Source organism: Manacus candei, unplaced genomic scaffold, assembly GCF_025592945.1.
Source record: "Manacus candei isolate 608988 ecotype Guabito, Panama unplaced genomic scaffold, ASM2559294v1 h1tg000062l, whole genome shotgun sequence".
NCBI classification, from domain to species: Eukaryota; Metazoa; Chordata; class Aves; order Passeriformes; family Pipridae; genus Manacus; species Manacus candei.
The window spans coordinates 1,856,106-1,879,245 of NW_026138110.1; the positions used below are offsets into that span (position 1 = coordinate 1,856,106).

A 23,140-nucleotide genomic window follows, 5' to 3' on the forward strand; every position below is an offset into this window, starting at 1 on the left:
AAAGCTGTCTAGGTTTTGTTATACAAAGACCATGGTAAGTTATAACATGCTGCCAGTGGAAAAAGGAGTGAAACAGCAAAAACTGAGCTGCATAAGATCCTTGAATGAGAACTTAGCAGGGAAGGTTAAACTATAACAGGCATGACATAACTATAATAAATTAGGGCACTCATTGAGATGACTAAACATGGATTTAGGATCTCCAGGGATACAGATGTTTATAGTTTGGCAACTAAATCGACACTTGGGCACCCAAGGAAAAAAATGCCCAGTATACCAGGAGTCTTTATACCTACAGCCCTAACAGAATGTAGATCTTGAGTCTGCCCAAAGAGGCCTGAATTTATACACTCCTCTCAAATCTTGGTGTAGATTTCAGCTCTAGTAGTCTTTTATTTTCAGAGAAACTAATGCGGGTTTTGGCATTTCTTCTAAACAGTGATCAATTGATTATTGTCCCAAATTTCTATGTCTCCCAGTTTTAAAATGATAAATCCAGCCTGTCTGACATCTAGCTCATAAGATCAGCAAAGCAGATGGTTTGCATTTGCTATTACTGGCCAGAACAGTATTAACCTCAACTGCGACAAGTTACTAGGAATTTGTTTATGACCAATACTATTGATTCTTTTTCTTTGGTACAGACAGAAGTAAGCTGAGGACCTGGCTGCTGCTGTTTTCAAATGAATGCTAATCGTGCAATTTGGAATTTGTTTTTGACTCACTGTAGGTTCGCAGCAAAAGCAAAGCAGCCAAGGCTGGGCTGTGTGAGGGGGATGAGGTGGTGTCCATCAATGGCAAGCCCTGTGGAGACCTGACCTATGCTGAAGTCATTGTTCTCATGGAAAGCCTGACTGACGTCCTGCAGATGCTTATCAAGAGGTACAGGAATGCTCAGAATGCTTCGGTGCAGCTCAGGGAATCACCTGGAAAATGCTGCCTTTGAACACACTCATTTTACAGACTTATACTGGGAGCTTCTGATAGTCCTGTTGCTAATGTCTGTGACCCTGCTTGTCTGTATGGAAAAGGTGGGAAGACAGAGTATTTGAGCTGGAGGAATTAATGTACATGATTTCAACAGCAGTGTTTGGGCACAGAATTAAGATTGCAGTCTCCAAATATAAGTATTCTTAATATTTGCAAACTGCAGAGCCTCGAGTTCAAATATTTTCTCTCTCCCTTTGAAGCAGTGAAGTGTTGTTATTCCCCACAGATAGGGAAGTGAGGCTTACAGAAAGCAAAGGCTGTATAGATGGGGAAAGTGTGTTACACAGATATGCCCTGATGATGACATGGCAAATGGTCTTCTTGGGTGGCAGAATGCATTAGGAGTCAGAAGGGGGAGAGGGTCTGAAAGTCAGGAATTCTATTTCTGTAGCTGTTATCACCTCCCTAGATGAGGTGGGGCAAGTCACTTACAGCTCTCTGGGTCTCAGCTTCTGCATTTATAAAACAGTGAGAGTGAATTTCAATTTTCTTTGCAAATGCTTTGAGTTTCTTGGAGAATCTTCATGTAAATTTGCAAATCTGCTCACTGCACATCAGTCTACTCTAATGCCTGTCCACCTCCTGCAAGCACACTCTCCCCAGACTTTGTGAATTCAGACAAGATGAACCCTGAATTGCCTTCACTGGGGGTAAGAAGAGGAAGAAAAGACTTGAAACTTCCACACACGCTCCTTGTAAGGACTTAAGGGTACCATTTGAGTGCTCCTCATATGATAGTTGCATTCTGTTTTTAATTCATAATGTGACTACGAGAATCGCACTTGTAAAAATGGTATTTGTGGCTGACCACTTGTCTTTGCAGCCACAGAAATAGCTCCACATGCTTTGACTCCTGCCTGTTGCTGTTCTATAACTGATATTTCACTTGTCTGAAGGCTGCAGGACACTCTGGCTGAGAGGGACTCTCCCCTGCCCCTGCTTGAATGTATGGTGAACAGCAAGGCACGTCCTGAAAATCAAAACCAAAACACTGCTTAGACCACCTAACTCAGTGTTTCATGGAACGAAACCATGTCTAGTAGAAATATTAAGGAAATTGCAGCTGCTCAACACTCTGAAAGGGACAAAATGTTCTAAAGGAATTCACTGTGAGAATCTTTGAATTTCTTCTCCCCAGCTCATCTCTCTCAAATCCCAGCCCGTGCTGTCAGTATCTTCCCAAGTATGGGAGAACAGACTGAAACATTTCTCTTCCCCTCCCACCTTGTTTGTGGTACTATCCCTCTTAGCACAACCACCAGAAGGACTTTTCAGGAAGTGTCTTAGCATCCTCTGAGAGCAAGGAGAAGCAAATCCTTCCTTTCCTGAGTAGCCACTTGTTAGCAGCCACCTCAAGAAAACTCTTGAAATCACGAGGAAAGAATAATTACAGTGGCATTCCAATGGTGATCTTTACATCTAAGTATCTTTTGTTGGCAGGGAAGAATATTTTCCATTGGGAATATTCTGGTTGTTCCTGAACCATTTGCATGAAGGATGAGGTTTTCACAGGCGTTAATTGTTGGCCCAATTTTGCTCTTATTAATCTTACTGGGAGGCAAATTAGGCTTCCAAAGTAGCTTAAAAAAAATGCTACTTGGCCTTTGATGTCTACAAAAAGTTTTCCCAATTCCCTGTAAAGCACAGTCAGTTAGTGAGCAGCAGAGCCCAGAAAATGTCCTGTTTGCAGGATCAGAGGAAAGCGACACCCTGCAGGGCGGGCACTCTCCAGATGCCATGTGGGGGAGCATCTCCTGAGCTTCCCGACAAATGCTGAACAGATGGATCCGGAAAAACACGGGGAGTGGGGACTGAAACACCAGCCTGCCCTTTTCACATCACTGTGAGCAACCCCTGGGCTACTGCTGAGTCTAGAAAGAACATTTCCAGGGGGAAGGAGGGAGTGTGCTCAGTGCATACCGACATGAAATGCACCATGTAGGGAGTAAAACATGAGTCTGAGACAAACCCTGCCGTGCTGACTCCATGGGTTCTGCTTCCTTCCTGGAATTACACCAGGGCTGTTGTTCCTGCAGCGAGTTGGAAAGGCCTGAAACAAAAGTAATTAATAATTTGACAAAACAGAATCTTAAATGACAAAAAAGAGGTCAGACCCAGTATTCTGCCTTTTGACAGAGGATAACAGTTATGTCTATATAGAGTAGAAGTATATCCATACGTAGCAAGGGCCTTTTAAGGTGGAAATCTTTCCCTCTCACACATACACACAATCACTCAGCTACCAATAAAGGCTAACATTTAGCTGGCCCAGCCCCCAGTCCATATCTTACATGGAAATGTTTACAGATTTCTGCAATTTATCTGTGCTTGAGAGCAGTACAATTGATCATCCAAACAGCATAATCTGATGGGATCCAGCAGCACTCACAAGGAGCTCCCTAAATTAAAATCCATCTGACCTTTATGTAGCTCCACATGTGGTGAAATGGATGTTACACATTTTGTGCTGTTTGAGGCAGACCCAGACTGCCACAAACGGTGTGCTGCATGGCTAGAAAAGCAAGTGATATTGGAGCTTCTTTCAGTGCACTGACAGATTTATTTCTTCTGTTGCTTCTTCCAGCCTTTCTTTTTAGGGAGTTTCAAAGTTTCAGAATACCCAGGACTGCTTTTGATTTCAAAAAGCTCCATGATATCTGATATTAATACTTTACCGAGGGAACTTACTGCTTCTCTCATTTGAAAAAGTGGTTTGCTACCTTCTAGTCAATAGAAAGTCTTAATAGCATCCTGTAGTCTTGCTGTACAGAGAAGGTTTCTTCTCAAATTAACAGTAGTCAGTATGGTCCAGAGTACTGAGAGAAGGAGTTAAAGAGTAATACCAGTAAAACAGCCTAACTGGGCCAGGGGAATTAAGAGTTTAGGGAAAGGAGCTGCACTGAGATATTTAGCAGGCTTCAGGAAGTGCAAATAGCATTTTCCAGTTAGAAATACATATTTTTAAATAACTAGGAAATATTGCATAAGTTCCCCACCCTTTTATGCTGGATCACTGGAATAGGCCCAGAGTATTTTAATTGATCCATGATATATAAGGACGATGATCCTCACAGGAATTCTTTGAATGTGTATTTTAAGTATTCATTCCCCTCCCTCTGATCCTCATCCAGTTCTTATGTATCCCTTAGAGAATGAACTGTGTGGTACAGGAACTCCATGTGAGGATGGTGCCTGACACAGTTGCAGCAGTGGCCACAGAGCCAAAAATTAACCCCTGTTCTGGCGTCATGCAAAGTTAATTTTCCGATGAACATGTGAAATATTGTCTCAGAAGTCTCAGCAGCATTTGTCTGGAAACCCTATAACAGAAATGTGTCTGGGAATGTACCCTGATGTTAGGAATGATACAGTTCTACCACTGGTGTGTAATTTCCCCTCTTACTGAACTGTTATGTTGGAGAATCTTGAAAGATACAAAGATGCTTCAATTTAAGACCTCTACATTCTGAGAAAATTCTTCTATTTATAGGGACCTGCTAGCAGGTACCACAATTAATATAAGGGGTGAAATTCTCTAGAGAAACTGCTTTTGTAACTGTACTTACAATGGCTGTGCTTACAGCAGCTTAATTTTTGGAATTACTTGTTTATGTATGTGCAGATCCTCCGGTGGAATAAATGAAACCTTGAGTGCTGAAAGAGCAAATGGAAAGCCCGAGAACACAAAAGATGAGGACTATAGGGAGAACACCACACTGCAAATTAACACGGCGAAAGAGATACCCCGTGGAGATTTATGCATCACAGAGATATACAGTGGGACTCACCAGGGAGCGGCAGAAAGCAACGTAAACTTTTCTGAGACAAAACAAGAGACCACACAAAGCCACAGAATTACTCCTAAAGTGATAGGCACCTCCAAAGTGCTCGTGGCAGACGAGGCTGCTCTCAGAGGGAAGACAGAAGAAAGAAGGCCGGGGACTGTGGTTGAGCTGCAGTTGTCCCTCTCCAATGACACCCACAAGGGCACCAGTGCTCCTGCTGTGACTCTCCTGGGAGCAGAGAAATGCCCCCCTTCAGCAAGAGGAGCCAGTGTACAACAGGATGGGACCAGCCCCCTCATCACAATTCCCCTGGGTGTGAAAGAGGGCAACGTCCAGTGGTCAAACAAAGTAGTCCAATTTTCCAGCAGCAAAGAGGTCAAGAGGATCCAAGGTGCAGTTCCATCTATCCCCAGGGTGGAGGTGATCCTAGACTGTTCAGACAGGGAGCAGGAAGCACCCAGGTCTCTGTCTGAAAGGGGGTGTGTTGATTCTCAAGCAGAAGGAGGGCAGTCAGAAGCACCTCCTTCCCTCCTCTCCTTTGCAATCTCACCAGAAGGCACAGAGCAGGGAGAAGACAACAAGCCCTCGGAAAAGGAACACAGACCTCTCAAGCACAGGGCAAGGCACGCAAGTAAGTATGTCCCATCTAATCATTTGCACTGCCTGAGGGCATCTTTTGTAACTTTAGATATAATTTCAGGATTTAGAAGGCATTAGAAAGAAATGTTTAGAGATTTTTTTTTTTCCTGCAGTTTTCTAACTTTCCCTCTCCTTTTTTCTTTTAAAGAATGTTTCTGTTCTTGCTTTAGATATTCTTTCAGGGTAATACAATGCTCCTGGTCATGAGCCAAGGGTATACCCACGCCTTAACTCTGCTGAATAACTGTGCTTACTAGACTTCCACTTTGAAAGTAACTCATGACTTTGTCCAACTAAAAATACTTACATCTCCAGAAAGGGCTGAACTCCACTGGTCTTCTAATGCATATTCAGAGGCAATCTGTAGAATATTAACAAAAAGAGCAAGTTGCTTGCACATGTGAATCCTGGGGATTTCTCCTTTTATAGCAAAAGCTTTGTGTTGCCATTTGCATTATCTAGAATCAAAGCCATGCCACTGCTCTGAAAAGTTAATAAAAAGGGCCAGCAGAAAAGCTTGATGTTGCCTGCAGAAGAGATTTTGACAGACACTAGCATGTGTATAACTGTTACATGATCCTTTTGGTTTTGTCAGCCTTCTCCAGACTGTAAAGTGAACATGCTATTTCTCCTGACTCCCATACCCAGAGGTCAGCTTCAAAATGTGTCCAAGAAGTTTACATGGAAGTAAACTTGCCACTGGAGCCAGTATTAATTAACCGGGCGTAGATGTGTATTATTTACTAATTAACCTATTTATTTATTTATTTATTATTTTCTTCATCTGGGACCTCTTTGTTGGTGGCTCGCTCCTTCCCAGCAATGTGAAGAATCCTGTCTGGGGATTTAGCAGCAGTATGTCAAAGGTGCTTGAATGTGTGCAGTGATATACTGTAGCAACAAGCTATTTCATATGCAGTGTTGGAACTCCTCCGCTAACCCACTGCTAATTCCTCTGGAAGCATATTTTTAGCATGACAACCATTTGTGTCTTATTGGCAAGTGGATTAAGCAGTGACTTATGCCTAAGTGTCTGTATGCAACCCACATATTTTGGGCATATTAAATGAAGTACAAAAGAAAAGTGCACATGCTTCACATTTTGGCTGCGAAGTCAGAAGCAACTGTGGGACTGTGCCTGTCTTTCTTAAAGAATTAATTGCAGTGCCAGTCTGAAAAGGCAAAAGTACAAAGCATGAACTAAATTTTACCTGATAAATTCTTCTTTCAAGCAGGACATAGATCCAATTCTTTTCCTGTGTCAACTATGATCATCTCAGTCTCTTCTCATCTAGTGGCAGGTCACTATCCTTAGGAATCACTGATTAAATCTGTAAAATTTTTTGCATTATTATTATTATTATTAAAATCCTATCTACATTTTAGAACGAACAAATTGCTGAGCACAGGGAATACTCTGTGTGCAGCAAATACTAAGCATGTTTTCTGCAAAAATAGAAGTTATAATGCAGCACTTCAGTCTGAACTAGAGAAGAACAGTTATTACAGGTGCTTGATCTCTTTAGCAGGAATTTCCTCTGTAAATAATAATCAGATTATATTTACCTGAACAGGTAACACTATAACACTACAGCCTGTACTTTTGGAAATAGTCTGCAGTGACTACTGTAACCATTTGCATGGTCACAGGACTGAGCCAAGGATTTTGTGATTTGACTCTCCCACGATAAAATATTACAAATTGCTGGTTTGGGTGCCATGCTCTTTTTCATAGTTCTTGTGAGAACCATTGGTCCAGTCGTGCTGCCATCTGGCATAATGGCAAAACTCCAATTGTCTTTAATTGGAGAAGTATCAGACTCCATCTACTGACACAGCTAAAAGGATCATGAATAGACAACACCTCATCACATGGCTTTCTTTAATAAGTTTGCTTTATTTATGCTTGCAAAAGATACTAAATAATTTACTGTCCTATTTTCTTATATTAGAGGTACATTTTTTCCTTTTGAAATTAGGTGGAGGGGATCATCGATCTCAAAAGGAAGAGCTTTGAATTCCAGCTTTTTTTCTGAAGGGAGAAGCTATTGAGGCTGTCACTCATGAGATGTAGTGGTAGAGTATGAGGAAAGGAAAAAACCAGGGACACCACCTGACCAGCATTGCCCCATAAGGCACATGCTCCATGTTCCATAACAAGGAAGCAGTCAGGCTGATGTAGACAGCATCCATCAGCTTTACAGCTGCATCTGTTCCCCTTCCACATGACTTGATGAAAACCAGTAATTTATGCTTTAAGAAATATGTACCATTGATATATGCTAGTGGATACTCTTGAGAAGTCAGTTGTGTATTCACTCTTGCCACATTTTCAAAATAAATATTCTGGAGCTCTTACATCCTACAGAATTTTGGATTATATTCCAGGCAGGTAATGCTTGTTAAAAGACTGAAACCTGCTTTCCTTGAGCCAAACTCCCACATCTTCCAAGGGGCAGAAAGTTGATGCTAATAATTTTCTGTGTATGCCTTTTTGGATGTATCCTTGCTTTTAAATAGCTAATACATAAAAGCATCCTATAACAACCATACACATTTTGTAATTTATAGGAGTAAAATAAACACCTAAATGGCAGAAGGTGCTACCACTGTCTGACAGAATATGCTCGGTTTCATTTGGTCTCAGATATTAAACAGTCTGGTTTGCTGGGAATGGCTGCTGGAAGCCCAGGAATTGTGGTCAAACACTCAGTAAATACCAGACCAGAAACTGGATGAGTGAGAAAACATCACCTGCCTGTTGCTGCTGAGATTACTTGTGGAAATAAAAATTAAGAATGCTAGAAATAAAGACACATGTAATATCCCTGTTGAACTAAGAGAGTCCTAAAGAAAGCAATGAAGCCTTTGAACTTGCATGGGTGTGACTCTAAGGAATGCAGGGGATGGAATTTACCACACAGCTGATACTGGGAGAAAAGCTGAAGTATAATGAGTTTTCCGTATAGAAGAAAATAAATGTTTTACTATGGGAAAAGGGGAGGGTGGATAACACTCAGTATAGATAAATGCAGCAGTTGTAATTGTGTGGGATGCTTGTAAATAAATGTGTCCTTTGATTCTCTCCACAGGGCTCCGACGAAGCGAGAGCCTGTCAGAGAAGCAGGTCAAGGAAGCCAAATCTAAATGTAAAAGTATTGCACTGCTGCTGACAGCAGCTCCCAACCCCAATTCCAAGGGGGTGTTGATGTTCAAGAAGCGCCGCCAAAGGGCGAGGAAATACACTTTAGTGAGCTACGGGACTGGGGAGTTAGAACGGGACGAAGACGAGGGTGAGGAGGGCGAAGGTGAAGAGGGGGACAAAGAAAACACCTTTGAAGTGAGTTTGCTTGCAACCAGCGAGTCAGAAATAGATGAAGATTTCTTCTCTGACATTGAGAAGGACGGTAAGGTTGTGACCTTTGACTGGGACAGTGGTCTACTCGAGGTTGAGAAGAAGACAAAGAGTGGAGAGGAGATGCAGACGCTCGCAGACAGCACAGGGAAAGGGGCCCTCATGTTTGCCAAGAGACGGCAGAGGATGGATCAGATTACGGCCGAGCAAGAGGAGATGAAGGCCAGCACAGTGCAGACAGAGGAACACAGGGAAACCACCGTGACAGAGAACTTCCAGAAAGTAAGCTCTTCAGTCTATCAATCAAAGGAGGAGGAAACATCGAGGCAGCAGACCTGCGTGAGCAAAAGCTACACAGACGTGAGCCAGAACCACAGCAAAATGGTGCAACAAAATGGCTTTGGCTTAGCACCAGGCACAAACCTCCCTTTTCAGTCCTCTGGAGCCCCCAGAGCACCATCTTTGAATATAACAGCTAAACCCTTCCCTTCTGGGGTTCAAAACCGAGCAGCTGCACCATTTTCACCCGTAAGAAATGTCACTAGTCCTCTTTCAGATGCAGCAGCGCCGCCTCCCTACTGCTCTGTCAGCCCACCGGCCGAAGCTTTCTACAGACCTGTCTCAGCTCCTGTGGCCAGCAAGGCTGCCCCAAGCATGTGGGCACCCACGGAGCCCACGGAACACATAGCATCCAGGGATGAAAGGATTGCCGTGCCAGCCAAAAGAACTGGCATACTGCAAGAGGCAAAGAGAAGAAGCACCTCAAAACCCATGTTCAACTTCAAAGATGCACCCAAAGTAAGTCCCAATCCCGCCCTGTTGTCCCTTGTACACAATTCAGAGGGCAAAAAAGGTGCTGGAGCTGGTTTTGAGTCAGGACCTGAAGAAGACTACCTCAGTTTGGGAGCAGAAGCTTGCAATTTCATGCAGACTCAAGCATCTAAACAAAAGGCCCCTCCTCCTGTTGCTCCAAAACCTTCACTCAAGGTCTCTCCCTCTGCCGGTGCTCCAGTTTCACCGGTTTGGTCACCTTCAGCTGCGGCTGCTAACAAGGCTCCTTCTTTCCCAGCACCAGCCTCACCTCAGGCAGCATATCCCGCACCACCGAAATCTCCACAGTATCCTCATTCTCCCGCCCATCCCCCAAGTACTCTCAACTTAGCTGGTCCTTTCAAAGGGCCCCAGGCGAGCCTGGCAAGTCCCAACTATGCCCCAAAGCCAACCCCAGTCACACCAAGTGCCAGGGAAACGAAGCCACCCTTTGAGATGCCACCGGCCATGAGCGGGAAAGGAGCACAGCTGTTTGCCAGGAGGCACTCCCGGATGGAGAAGTATGTGGTGGATTCAGAGACTGTGCAGGCAAACATGGCACGAGCCCCATCTCCAACTCCATCTTTGCCAGCTTCTTGGAAATACTCATCCAATGTCCGAGCGCCTCCACCCGTTGCTTACAATCCCATCCACTGCCCATCTTACCCTCCTGCTGCTTCCAAGGCTTTCTCCAAGTCTGCTGCTGCCACCACCAAAAATACAAAAAGAAAACCTAAGAAAGGTCTCAATGCTTTGGATATTATGAAACATCAACCTTATCAACTCGATCCCTCTTTATTTACTTTCCAACCTCCTAAGGAAAGCCTTGCCATGAAGCAGACATCGAAGCTGCCCCCTTCCAAGCAGGCTCTACCTTTGCCTACCTTCCTCCCACCCGGTGCTGGCTCTCCCACCAGGGCCCGGCCATCTTCAGTGTACTCCGTGCCAGCCTACGGTTCCCAACCTCCGTTCCAGTCAAATGCCTCTCTCCCAGTAAACGAATCATATTCACCTCCAGGCTACTCCGCATTTTCTAAGCCAGAAACCACCACCCCCTCTTTGTTTACTGCTCCGAGGCCAAAATTTTCAGCCAAGAAAGCTGGAGTCACTGCACAGGTGTGGAAGCCATCAGTTATTGCAGAGTAAACCTTAGAGCTCAAACTTAGTGTCCACGTTGCTTGCAGTCACTGGTGTGCAGTGGTCACCCGGCACACCAGCGGTGCCAGTGGTATTATTCCTTAGCTCACCTAACAATGTCAGATGTATCACCTCAAATCTGGGTCCAAAGTCATTGAACTTTTTTAAGGAATCAAAATAGATACAAATTTTAGCACATTTATGCGTATCGCCAGGTGCTTTATAGACAAACATTCTGAAATGAAGAGATGCCATTGCCTGAAGTGAGCAGGACACTAGGTTTTTGCTTTAGGATTACAACAGAAACAACAGTAAGCAATATTCCTGATATGTCAAATTAATAGAGAAGAGTTTTCTTTCTGTCCCTCTCCCCAACTGTGTTCTAATGACCTAGGGATTTGAGGACTTTGGTGGTTGTTTTTTTTTTTAAAGAAGTGCCTTATTATCTAATAGTAATATGTATTATTAACATAGCATCAAATAGACACAGTATTAGACTCTGACTGATCTCTAGCAGAATACAACTGGATAGACCTTTAGCCTGCACAGAGAGCCCCGGAATTCACTCAGGATCTCTCCTGGCTCAAAGGTCCTTCCACAGGAATCTGATTGATCAGCCAGGGGCTTAGCTTTTAAGCTATGTGGATCAGCTGTGATCCAAAAATCATGAATTGCCTCTGTGATTTCACAGAGAACGTGCTTATCAGAGATGCTGGAGTGTTCTGAAGACTAAAAGAGGTGGAAAGACAGCTGGACAAATTGTTAGAGATTTCCCATTTTGGGGAAATTTGACATCCCACGTGCAGGCATATTTTTAGCCAGAGTTTGCCTTGAACCCAGCAAGTAAGAGAGGAGACTGTAAATCCAAATTAGGGAGCAGTCAGAGAGGGGAGCTGGGTTCTGCAGCTGCAGTGTAATGCACCAGTTTCTTGTGAAAGCACAGTGATTTAGAATGAAGGGCTACCTATAGTCAAGAGCACTGATTCTTGCACCCAGAGTAGTAAGTGACAGTAAATCATAACTATGACTATGTCTTCCTATTGGTCTCTCATACACATTTTATTATTTTCACTTGGGGTTCTACAGTGCTTCTTCCCACTCTAAATCTTTTTACTCTGGTCTTATTCCTTCACCTTTTACTTGCTGTACTGGGGACTAAGGATTGAAATACTGCTACTGTAGGAAGTCCTTAAGAAGTTTATGGTCTTCAAAGCAAATACAGAGCCTTGCTGAAACCAAGGAGCTATGTTTGAGTAGTTTAGCATGTCTTTCAGTAAAAGCAGTCCTGTTACCATCAGTGGTGCTAGGGCTGAAACAAGGTGCTCTCTCACACAACAAAGGGGATCAAAATCCATCCCAAGTGTGAAGCTAAAGATTAAAGCATCCCTCTATGAATAACAGTGGCAGAATCTGTTGCTATACTTGTTTAAACTATCATTCAGCTACTTAGAGACCTATTAGGGACCTTTCATATCATTGGGGAGGGGGTGTGTACAACTATCTATCTTTATGAAGAAAACATTCCTAAATATGAACAAAATCTCCTTAGCTTGGTCCCGTGATGGTAACTCAAACTGCAATCAAAGTTCAGAAGAAGGCACTTGGTTGTGATGCAGACAGTAGGCGGAAATCAAAGTCTAATCAAGCCAGTAAAAATCACTCCTTTGAATTTTGGACCTCCAAAATTACACTCTACCCTTTCAATTCTGGATTGGCATGCTGACTGCATTAGAAGAAAATGACCAAGTGATCCATCTCTCTCTTAAAATTCAGGAGAATGATGGGAAATTTGGGGGGAAAAATAGTTTGGAAAACTCAGGAAATATTTATACTGCATTTACCTGGAAGTAGAAAGTAGCAATATTTTAATCCTTTGGAGATTTCCCTTCTATCTGTTTTCCACTTTCAATATCTGTATTTTTCTTCTATCATTAAACTTGTCCCTTTCCTCTCTGCCTGTTTGCGGGTTTTTTCTTTGGTTTGGCTGCTATTTTTTTGTTTCACTTACCTGTACAGGCTGATAGCATGCCTTGGGGGGAAATCTATTTTCTATGCTAGCCTGTTAGTATGAAACCTCCTCCCTCCCATTCCCCTTTCCCCTTTCCCTTTCTTCTCCCCTTCCTCCCTCCCTCCCTCCTTTCTCCCCCTCTTTAAAAGTTCAGTCTGAAGTTACATATGTTATTTTAGGAAGACATTTAAGATACCAGTATGTACTTGGAATAAAGATACTCTCCCAAAGGTAAGTAGTGCTCCTAGAGAGAGACACAGAAATCCAATCATGCTCCTATTGCCTTACATGCCTTTGTTTACAGTGTCTTCCTGTAAAGTACATCTTGTAATTTATGATCACACTTGTGGACTTGCTCACCCCATCATCACAAGAACGTTTCCTTAATGAGGGGATTTAGAACAGTTTTGTACTTCCAAGTATCCCATGTGAAACCTGGGAATTACCAAAATCTAACTTCTAGCAAACATAGGTCTGTATGGCAGGCTACTCTGCAAGTGAGAAATAAAAAGCATTACTATTCTAATTATCACCAGAATAAACAAGAGGTAAAGCTGGGATTAATTCTCATGCAAAGGAAATCAGCTCTCCAGAAAAACAGAAGTTAACAGGAGCTAGGGAAGAGCTCTGGGGTGAAACAGAACATTTCAGTTTCCTGAGTCATCTGCCTTAAATCTAAGTGGCAGACAGAAATGCATAACTGTCATCTTTAAAACTGTTTTGCTATTTCTTTCATTTTCAGCACAACCCAGAAGTTCCCTTAGGGAATCACCTAAAGATTATGTGTGTTTGCAGCACTAAGCAAAAAGTGCACTTCTGTGGCCTAACTTCTCTTTACTTTATCCAAAAGAAAAGGAAGTGTATCTATGCTGAAAATTTGAATTTTTCATCACATTTGGATTTTTTGCTGCTATTGAATTACAAGTATTTCATATGGCCTATAGCAACACCAGAAGGATTTTTAAAGCTCCAGCAAGAGTTAAAAACAAAGCCCCAGTGACACTGGTGCTCTTAAGTCAGTTAAGATCTTTTGAAAATCCCATTCAAAGCTCAACTCTGAATTCAGTTTAACATATACACATCATTCTACACGCATAGTGCTTGGATCCAACTTGGCTTCAGGATTCTTTTTACTAATCAGGTAAGTCTTCAATTCTTATTAATATTTCAGAAGACTAGTCTACTTAAAACAACAAGTTTATCCAAGATGTAATTGCAATCTGTGAGGGAGCAGATGTTTAGAGGAAAGTCGAGCTGTTCACTGTCATGGGTCCAGATGAAAAGCTAAGGGTGATGTCAAACATAGCTGGAATGCCAAGGAAATGAAGGGTTTGTGTTAATGAGCCAACTGAAATTCCACTTGGAAAGGGCAGTGAGCTTTTGGAAATGGTTTTCTGGAAAATCTATTACAATTATTTCATAAAACATGACAAGGCTACCAAGATGCAACTGTCATGTTTACTATGTAAGCATATTTAACAGTGAATTTTAAGCCACCTCTACTAACAGTACTTCCAGTATGTTCACATTAAAGGAGGAACCGAAATGTTTTATGTTGCTTTTAGCACATTTAATTACTTCACATACTGGAAGTATTAGACTGCATCAGTACAATGGATCTCACATTTTAGAAAGCCTTACCATGAAAACAGCTACCTCAGTCAAGGGTTTATACACTTGTAATTTCTGATGCAGTTACGAACCTCTTGTTACAGAAACCTGAATGGAAAAGTTTTGTGTTGGAGATGAGTGGCTTTAGGACAAAAAAGCTAAAATTTCTGCTGAAGAAACAAAAGACAAAATTTAGTTCCTGAACAAAGAACTGCTTAACTTCTCCCTCCTTCTCTAGGGCAACCACTCTTACCATGTCCCTGCTCAGCAGAAGATAATATATTATGGAACAACTGGAAAGAGATTTCAATGACTTTTTTTTTTTGAAGGAACATTTACAGAGTAAACTCTATAATCCCTTACAAGTATACCTAGTTTAACTTTATTTACTTTATTTTGCATTCCCAATGTTATTTTCTGTGAGACACTCAAGTCATGACACAAAATCAGCCTTAGAAACTGCAGTGATCCATTTTCCTGTCACCACAGAAGCAGTGTGGCAATGAGTTTGCTTTCTTTTTGGCAGCCTGTTGTTATTAATGAATGTTCAGAATTACACAATGTTCAGAATTACACAAACTTGCATTTGAAGTAAAGAAATACTAAGAGGCTGAGGTATCAGCAGGCTCCAAAAACATTAGGAGGTGAGGAGCTGGTGTGTGGCTCAGATAGAAAAATTAGGGCTTAGTGGCACAGCAGTAATTTTGAAAGAAAATACTACTAGGATTAGAGGGAGGCAAGCTTTGGGGAGAAAACCCCACAAAAAAACCTGCAGAGACTGCACAGGATAAAATACCTGTCAGAGGATCATGAAATACTGAAGGCAAAAGGCCAATCAGCAAGAAGGGTTCACTTATTCTGCACAGAGATGGCTGACTACTTCCAGACTTTCATTGAAATGGGGTTTTTTGTTGAACTCTGATAAAAGATTATAAGCAATTATTAGAAGAACTTCACACCAGGTTATGTGATCTGACAGGAGCAGTGCTTACCAAGTATCCAGGATGACAGCTCAACACAGGACCAGCCTGACCATCCCATGCTGCTGCTCCAGCATCTCTGGGGGGAATCCTCTGTACTCTGCGAGGCAGGGAAATCTCAGGGAGATGACAGCAACTAACAGTCTGCAAAATCTTTCTCCTCTCTTTTTTCCAGGGTCCTTTTCCAGATTTGGTAGCTTTAAGATTCCAAAACATTTGGTTCTAAAAAGATTCGCTCTTCCAGTCTTGCCTTTTCCCATGACACACCTTTCCTTACCTGAAGCCAAACTCCCGGGATCCCACCGGTCGCTTTGGGGGTTCGGCACGGCAAGTGCAAACCTTAATTACACAGCTTGGCACCATGTTGTTTTCTAAGGACTCTGGTCAGCTTGAAATAGAAATGTTGTACAAAGAAGAAACTTGATGAGGTCTTCAAAAACCTGTGGATTCAGAAGCTCTGAATGAACTCACTGCTGGAAGATTCCTTGGGAAAATAAGTGAGCGTGGTAATTTCAGGGCAGCCCACTGGGTGCCACCATCACAACTTCACAGGGCCCAGGACAATGACTGGGCTTTAGAGCAGAATTACCTTTGCATGTGGTTGATTGCATAGGGAAGGAGTTGGAATCACTCCAGAGTTATGCTTGGCAAGCGCTTTTCAGGCTGCTTGCTTACTAAAGGAAGCACTTTAGGTTTTTTATCAAATGATTAAAAAAGTAGGAAAAATCCCGAAGCTCCAAGATATACTGTTAGAAGAATCTCTAAAAAACTCTTCCCTTACAAGCCGTGACCAACCATATGATGATATTCCCACGGGTTTAACATTTGCTTCCTCAAGTAATGCAGGCAAAGACTTTTTCTTTCTATGCTAATCAAGTCTCCTATTATCCTCTGCAGTATTCAAAGGAAAAAAAATCTATCCCTGTTCATAATGATCTTGACAAACTGTCCCATCTAGATCTGAAACAACGGATTGTAACAGATTTAACAGATGTACAAGGAAGAGAAGAAAAGGAGGAATGGTAAAATACAGAACTAAATAAAAAGAAGTAAAATACACTGCCAGTCACAGGAGCACATGTTGGATTACAAAGGGTGACATGAAGCACAACACTTGCTGATTTTAGTATGAGCTTTAACTGATTGCAAAGCAAAGAATTCAGTACATTTCTATTAGAAGCAAAGGTTTCCACACAGTAACGACCTACGGACAAATATTTTCATTTTTTTAAAGGAAAGTTCTTCTTTTCCCCAATGAACATCAGTAACTGCTAGTGATTTTTTTCTTTAATTTGTGAGAATGCTACTTCTTAGAGCCTCACTGTGCAGGTTGTTGGTACACAGCTTTACACTGTGAACAAAAGCAAAGCATGGGAATCTGGGTACACTTAGCTTTCTTCCAAGAGTCTTGGGAATTTTCCCCCGCCAGGCTTATAACTTAGAAGTGGAATCTAAGCAATATCTGCCTGAAGTTTAATTTTCTTTAGTTCAGCAAACAGTTCTAGTATGTACAGATATTTCTGCCATGCTACCTGACTGTCTTTTATTAACCAAACCACACTGCAAGTCTCTTCAGAAGAGGTTTCCAAATACTTCCTTGCTGTTCGTTTGGCTGATGTCAGAAAGTGCTGAGGTGTGACTAATGAGAAAAAAAATTCACGATGGCATTGTATTAAAAAATCAAAAGATTAAACAAAGGAGAGGCAGCAATGTATGTTTTTAATAATGGTATGTAATTCTACACCTGCACTGTGCTCTGCCTCACAGCTGGGAGCATTCCAGATCATATAAAATCATGCAAAATGATAAACTTTTCTTATGCTGGTATTACTTTCAGAGAGGTGTTTTGGTAGAGAAGCTTGATGGATTTGGTACTGCTACAGGAGCAGCACTGAATCAAGCACTGACACTGTGTATATACAGTGATAAGAAAACAATATTAAACACCACTGTTTGGATTGCAAAATGGGGCCCTTGGAATTCACGTTGCCTGTGTCAGCTTAATCCAACCTCTTTGGGTGTTTGTTTGGCCAAAACATCTGTAATTATGTCATCACCTGCTGCTTTTTAAAGTGTGGGGCTCCGGACTCGCTTCGGGGCACAGAATGTTCATCTGACAAAAAGCTCTTTGCTGTTCTGTTTTGACATTGTTCTGTGCTTAGCACCATTCCTTACTTAAGGCACACTCTTTAAAACGTGCTCTTCGTGCAGAATTATTTCTTTACAGATTTTCTCTGTTAGCACCCAAGTCATTCACAAGTCAGAGTTCATCTTTACACTATTCTACAAGTGAGTCAATAAGGCATGAAGTGAGTGGCACTGACACCAGGACACTCAGTAGCCTTGGGTGTCCAGCTCGAGGCACTTGGCATCTCGAGTCCAGCAGCACATGCACTAATTACTCTCTGTGACCCTTATGTGATCCTTAACATCAGTCTGTGAGCGTTAACAGGTCTCCAGGTGGGATTCCAGAAAGGAGCACTTTTTGCACCAGATACTGCCTTGCCAGAGAATCCCAGTGCTTCCTAAATGAAGCCCTGAAATGGCACCAGATGTGGCAGATCCACTTCAGAGACAAGGATCAGGTTCAAACCAGTTCTAAAGCATGTAATGGTCCCACTTCTCAAGGGAGCAAGGTCAGAAAATAGGACCAACTTTGCACCCGTAGCTGTGCAATATAAAACCCAGAAGGTGGCAGCAAATATTCTTCCTTACTACAAATAAACTTACCACAAATAAATTTCCTATTCCAAGGAAATCTAAGATGCCTATGGAGAAAAAGTTTCAGCTATTTGCTTTCTATAGGCACAGAAGTACTGTATTTTGACAATTGCATATGGATAAAGATTAAATGGTAATGAAAAGCACTGATTTTCTTTCATTTACACAGGTGCAAAGTGAGCAAACTGAATAAGTTATCACAGGTTAGCAGTAATCTTATGGTTTATAACAACATTTTGCAGTGGTGGAAGCCTAATTCTAATAGTTTACTTTCTTCTTCTACCATTACTTGGCAATTAAAAAAAAACTTTACGGTCAAAAGAAAAATTTGTCACAAAGCTTATGTGAAATGGTTGACAGAAACTGTTTCATTGGGTTGTGTATGAATGATGAAACTAAGATTATTCTTACCTGAAATAGTGCCACATTTATAAACAGTCTGAATTCTGAATTAATTAAGTTCCAGTCCTAAAATTCCCTATAAATTTTTGGAAGCAAGCCCTGACAAAACAGCTTGGAGGAAGTCAGGATCAGGCATGAACTATGTGATTCTGATGATTCCCTGCCTCCCCAGTCATTAGCATCCCTATTAGCCAAAATGCTGCATTCCCATTTTGATCTACTATAAATTATTTCCAGAGTTTCAAATAAATATGATTTTTCCACTTTATTTCAGTACTTTTGGTATTTCTATTGTAAAACAGCTGTATCATTTACTGCAGAGCTGGTAGCATTTCAGAGAGAAGTTATTTTTTCATTAATGAAGTTTAAATTGTAAATGGTTTGGGATGAAAAAAGCTGTAATAAGATTAGCAATATGTCCCCTTCTATACCCACTTCAGTTTAAAAAATCTTAAGTGCCTGTTTGATGTTTAAAAAAAATGAAAAGAAGGAAAGAATTAAAAGGCATAAAAATTGAGTATTACTTATTTAGTCCTACCCTTTTCTCAGTGGTTTGGTCTCTAACTGCAGTAACCTTTACAAGCCCAAAGGAGAAATGCATCACTCTGAACATTTTATAAAGGCGGAGCCATTTTTTGAGATAAAACAATTGTTTCACCTACTTCCTCCTCCTTTGTCCCCTTTCTGTGTAAACATTAGTTCAGCCTCTATTGTTAACTCAGATTTGACCATGCTTTGATATGGGATTAAGGACTAGGACTATAATGAAAAGACAAAAATAAAACTGCTTTAATGACTTAGACATCGAGGTCCAATTTTTTCAAGTGACTTAATCAGTGAGGAGTCTGTGTTGGAGAGAGTTTCACTGGGCTATGCAGAGTCCAACCAACTTTTGTCTCCTTAAGTGGCAAAAAGGCACCTTTAGCATGTAAACACACACAGTCTTCACTCCCTGAGGAGCTGTGCCACCTGAGGCAATAAAACAGTTGCTGTGAAATTTTGCATTCCTCATTTGCTTATATATGGAAATAGTTACCTTAAGAAGTAATGCTACATGAATTTTAGTTTATATTAATACACATCCTATAAATATCAAGGATTGCTTGCAGTGCAATGAATGTTCACTTGATTGGCCAGTTTATAAGTAGTTTTCATTTTTAAAACCAACATTAACCTAAACCTACAGTTTAATCTGTTTGCACAGACACCCGAGGCAGTCAGCAGCTGTCAGGATTCTAGGACTGCAATGGACAGCTCTGAATGGCCTTTCCTCTTCTTGACATCTAAGAACCACGTTCCCTTCAACAAATGTTGTAGAAAAGATCTTTCTGAAAACATTCAGGCAATGGAAAAGAACAAATTAATCACTGCATAGGATCCTGGTTTGTTTTGCTGTGTAATACTTCAATATTCTAATAACTGGTTTACAACAAGAGCACAGGAAGACAATATGTGATAAAGTAATAATTCTGGTAGCATTTCACTCTTCTTTCCCTTCTCCCTTGATTCCTGGGAAGAAGAATGGAAAATCTCTACCCTTCTTTTTATGATCTTCTTGTAGCTTAAGGGAGAGAGAGGGCAGAGTAATGATTCTCTTTGCACTTCATATTTCCTACTGTGTCACTTATGATCTGGGGTTTGTGCATTCTTTTTAGTACCTACTTGTCAAAACCTCTATCTCCAAGAATGAAATATAAAGGGAAAATAATAGAAAGTATCACCATGTCTGGCTCCTGCTGTCCAGTAAATGAATGAGGAATTCTGGTGACTAAAAGGGGCTGAACACCAAAGTAGTGACAGAGATTGGTATATAAACACCAAATATAGACCTGCTTTGAATCTTGAAATGTCCAGACCTAGACTTTCAGTCTAGGAACATGCTACAACTAATAAAAATTAACTGGAATGAAAGCAAGGCAGTACTGATCATCTCACAGTTCCTGCATTTAGACACATTTATATTTAAGCAAAATCATGCTTTTCTACAAGTGCCTAAAACCAATTTACCACAGAGTATGAAAGGCCGTGTGACATTTTATATTCTGAAGCTGAAGATCTCTTAGTTTCAGAATAAAGTTGAGTTAGATAGAAATATTCTATTTTTTAACTCAGTAAATTACTGCAAAAGTATGTCACTGTGCAATGACAAAAATCTGCTGTGCAGGGTGCTGCTGGATTGCTTTTATTACAACAGATACTCCCACAACAATCTAAGCAATCAGAGGCATGATGGCACATAACTGATGCATTTCCTGTATTTTTTCTACGGATGAGGAAGAAATTCAATAATTTTCTGTAAAACAGACATGAAAATAAGATAAATATTCCCCTGAACCCAAAGGGTTCAAGGGAACTGTCTCAAGTTGCAGCTACTCCCCAAAACTTAGTAGAATAGTTTCAGGCCAAAACTGATATTTAATTTTCTTAGATTTAATAAAAATAAAATTAATATACAATTTTTTTCCCTTCTCTGACCTTGTGGAAATGCACATGATGACAACTGCTATTTATTGTAGGAAGAATGTAATTCAAAATGACTGAGGCTCATTTCAGCCAAATATATTTTTACATTCTTGGATCTCAGGAGTCTCCAAACCCTCCTCTGCCCACCTTTACCACAGTTATCACTTTTCTTCTTTGGGAACTGTAGGGAATTCAGCCAGTTTCTTCTATCAATAGCTTCTTCCTTCAAAAATCTTTGGTCAGCTCTTCATCTCCATCAAAAGACAGCCAGCCAGAGGCAACATCAGAACTGGAAGTTAGTATGTAAGTGAGGATCTCTCTTAACTTTTCCTCTAATTCCTTCATATCCTTCTGGAATGGACAAGGTTCTTCCCATATACTTCAGCCTCCTTCCAAGTTAATCACCTGGAATGCTGTTTGCCCTCCCAGGTTTTGTCCTCTTACAATCCAAAAATGTAACTGTCATTAAAAGCACACACTGTTCAGTCCTCACTCTGTGTAAGGAGAGACTAACCCTTACTTTACCAAATCTAGAGAAAAGAGATGGGCAATTTCACATTTTGGGGTTTTAAAATTTTAAACCAGCTTATTATCAGAACTGTGTCTAAATACAAACTACCAAGTGAGAAAGGAGAATTTGACTGGTCTGGGAATACCAAAACAGGACTTCTACCTTAATAACACAGTATAATGACCCATTTTCTCAGAAAAAATATGAAATACTCTTGATAAATCATCATGCTCTGATTAAACTCTGTCAAAGAAAATTAATTCCTGCTTTATCAATAATGGTTACAACTAAAGGATACTTCTACAACCCAATGAACTCTGGAGTTTGAACATGACAGATTAAACAGTACCTTCCATCTAACTGTCTTGAAAAACCAGATATTTTATGCGACACTTCTTTCAACAGGATCATTTCCCTACAACTCTGAAATCCCCACAAAGTACTCACAGGGCTTGGAACTGGAATTTCCATTAAAGAAAGGGGAACTTTTCTGCCTACTCAGCATAGACAATGTTTTTGAACCCTCCTGATAGGAGCTCACACAGGTAGACATAAGTAGGTAGACCTGTTTGGTCAACATTTTTATCCCTCTGTACAACCTTAGCTTCTCAATTTCTTAATTACCACTTAATTTCTTGTGGTTCAGGTTATCAGATTAATTTCTAACATGAAAGTTTGCCCTAAGTATGTGGGGGTAGGATTAACAATGTTTGGGATTTTCCCCTGTGGAAATGCAAGCTGGGAATAGCTGGTCAGAGTTAAGAGGTGAAAGGATAGTCCTGTTATAAAGCATTAGTTGTGAAACTTGTTGAAACTCTCAGTACATAAGCTCTGTGTGTCACTACACTAGATACTACCTACTGGTATCTAGTTCATGCTCACAGTATTTTAAGTTTTGGAGGCTAATTAGCAAAAATTAACACAGGCCAACGTTGTTTGGATGAAATTCTAGCAAAGCCTCTGGAATCTCCCAGCAGATTTCAGAATTAAAGGCCTTTAAACCTCAGGACGTGAACGAAGGAGTGTAAATCAAGGAGTTTAGGAACCACATGTACAGAGACTTCAGGAAGGATGCAATCTGTCTGTGTGTCACAAAGCCCAAGTCTGGCTTGGGGAAAGGCTGTACCTGCTTCGTGTGCTGCCAAGTGCCTGCCGCAGCAGAACCTTCTCACGGACACAGTTTCTGTTTCAAAGTGCTGCATTACTAAGAAGATTAGGATTTGTCAAATATGAATGGATTGCTCCTATAAGTGGGTCGGAATGTACTGGAATTCTGAGGGCATTGCCTTTTAAAGAAGCCAAAAGTGGTGCCGTGTAAGGGTATTTAGTGAATGATTGCATTAATGTCTTTAATTGTTTCTGTTCATTTTTGTGCCCTTTAAAGAGAAAACAAGCTTAAGTTAATAAGTTTTGAGTAAGAAAACCCTTTCTTAAAAGGAGAATGCCAAAGATATGTTCTTGGACAGATGTCCTAGACAGAGCCTGTTATCAAATAAATTAGGTTGTGCCTAATGTTAGAAAGAATCTTGTAAACACACACAGAACTGTCACAACATGACTTCCTTTTGCATTAAGAATGGTCTTTTCAGAGCAAGGCACAGTAGCTAAGTAGTGGGAAAGCTGCACAGTTGCTAATGTCATCGTGCCTCTTCAGTAAAAGCCTGTTTACTTTCCTCAAAAATCCAGTTTACTCTGTCTTTGTTCCTGTTTCTTTCTCTGCCTCCTTTT

The 23,140-nt window shown here is 41.0% G+C and overlaps 1 protein-coding gene and 1 long non-coding RNA gene across 3 annotated transcripts in view; one reads left to right on the forward strand and one right to left on the reverse strand.

The window, feature by feature from the left end:
• Positions 1-23,140, forward strand: part of SYNPO2 (synaptopodin 2) — a 77,037-nt gene that overhangs the window by 49,743 nt on the left and 4,154 nt on the right. Inside the window, exons 2-5 of one of the 2 annotated variants that reach the window (XM_051804989.1) lie at positions 731-882; positions 4,613-5,406; positions 8,507-10,695; positions 15,491-19,185. In XM_051804989.1, the coding sequence (XP_051660949.1) occupies positions 731-882; positions 4,613-5,406; positions 8,507-10,695; positions 15,491-15,541 (3,186 nt within the window). In that variant the 3' untranslated portion in view covers positions 15,542-19,185. Of the gene's footprint in view, positions 1-730; positions 883-4,612; positions 5,407-8,506; positions 10,696-15,490; positions 19,186-23,140 lie in introns of those variants that run through there. The other variant, XM_051804987.1, reaches the window with a different exon arrangement.
• LOC127478826 (uncharacterized) overlaps positions 1-23,140 on the reverse strand; it is an 83,003-nt gene that overhangs the window by 47,256 nt on the left and 12,607 nt on the right. The window contains exons 3-7 of the long non-coding RNA XR_007907367.1: positions 15,593-15,755; positions 15,328-15,415; positions 6,626-6,745; positions 5,722-5,775; positions 2,960-3,040 (exon numbers count right to left, since the gene is read on the reverse strand). This is a non-coding gene — a long non-coding RNA (uncharacterized LOC127478826). The remainder of the gene's footprint in view (positions 1-2,959; positions 3,041-5,721; positions 5,776-6,625; positions 6,746-15,327; positions 15,416-15,592; positions 15,756-23,140) is intronic.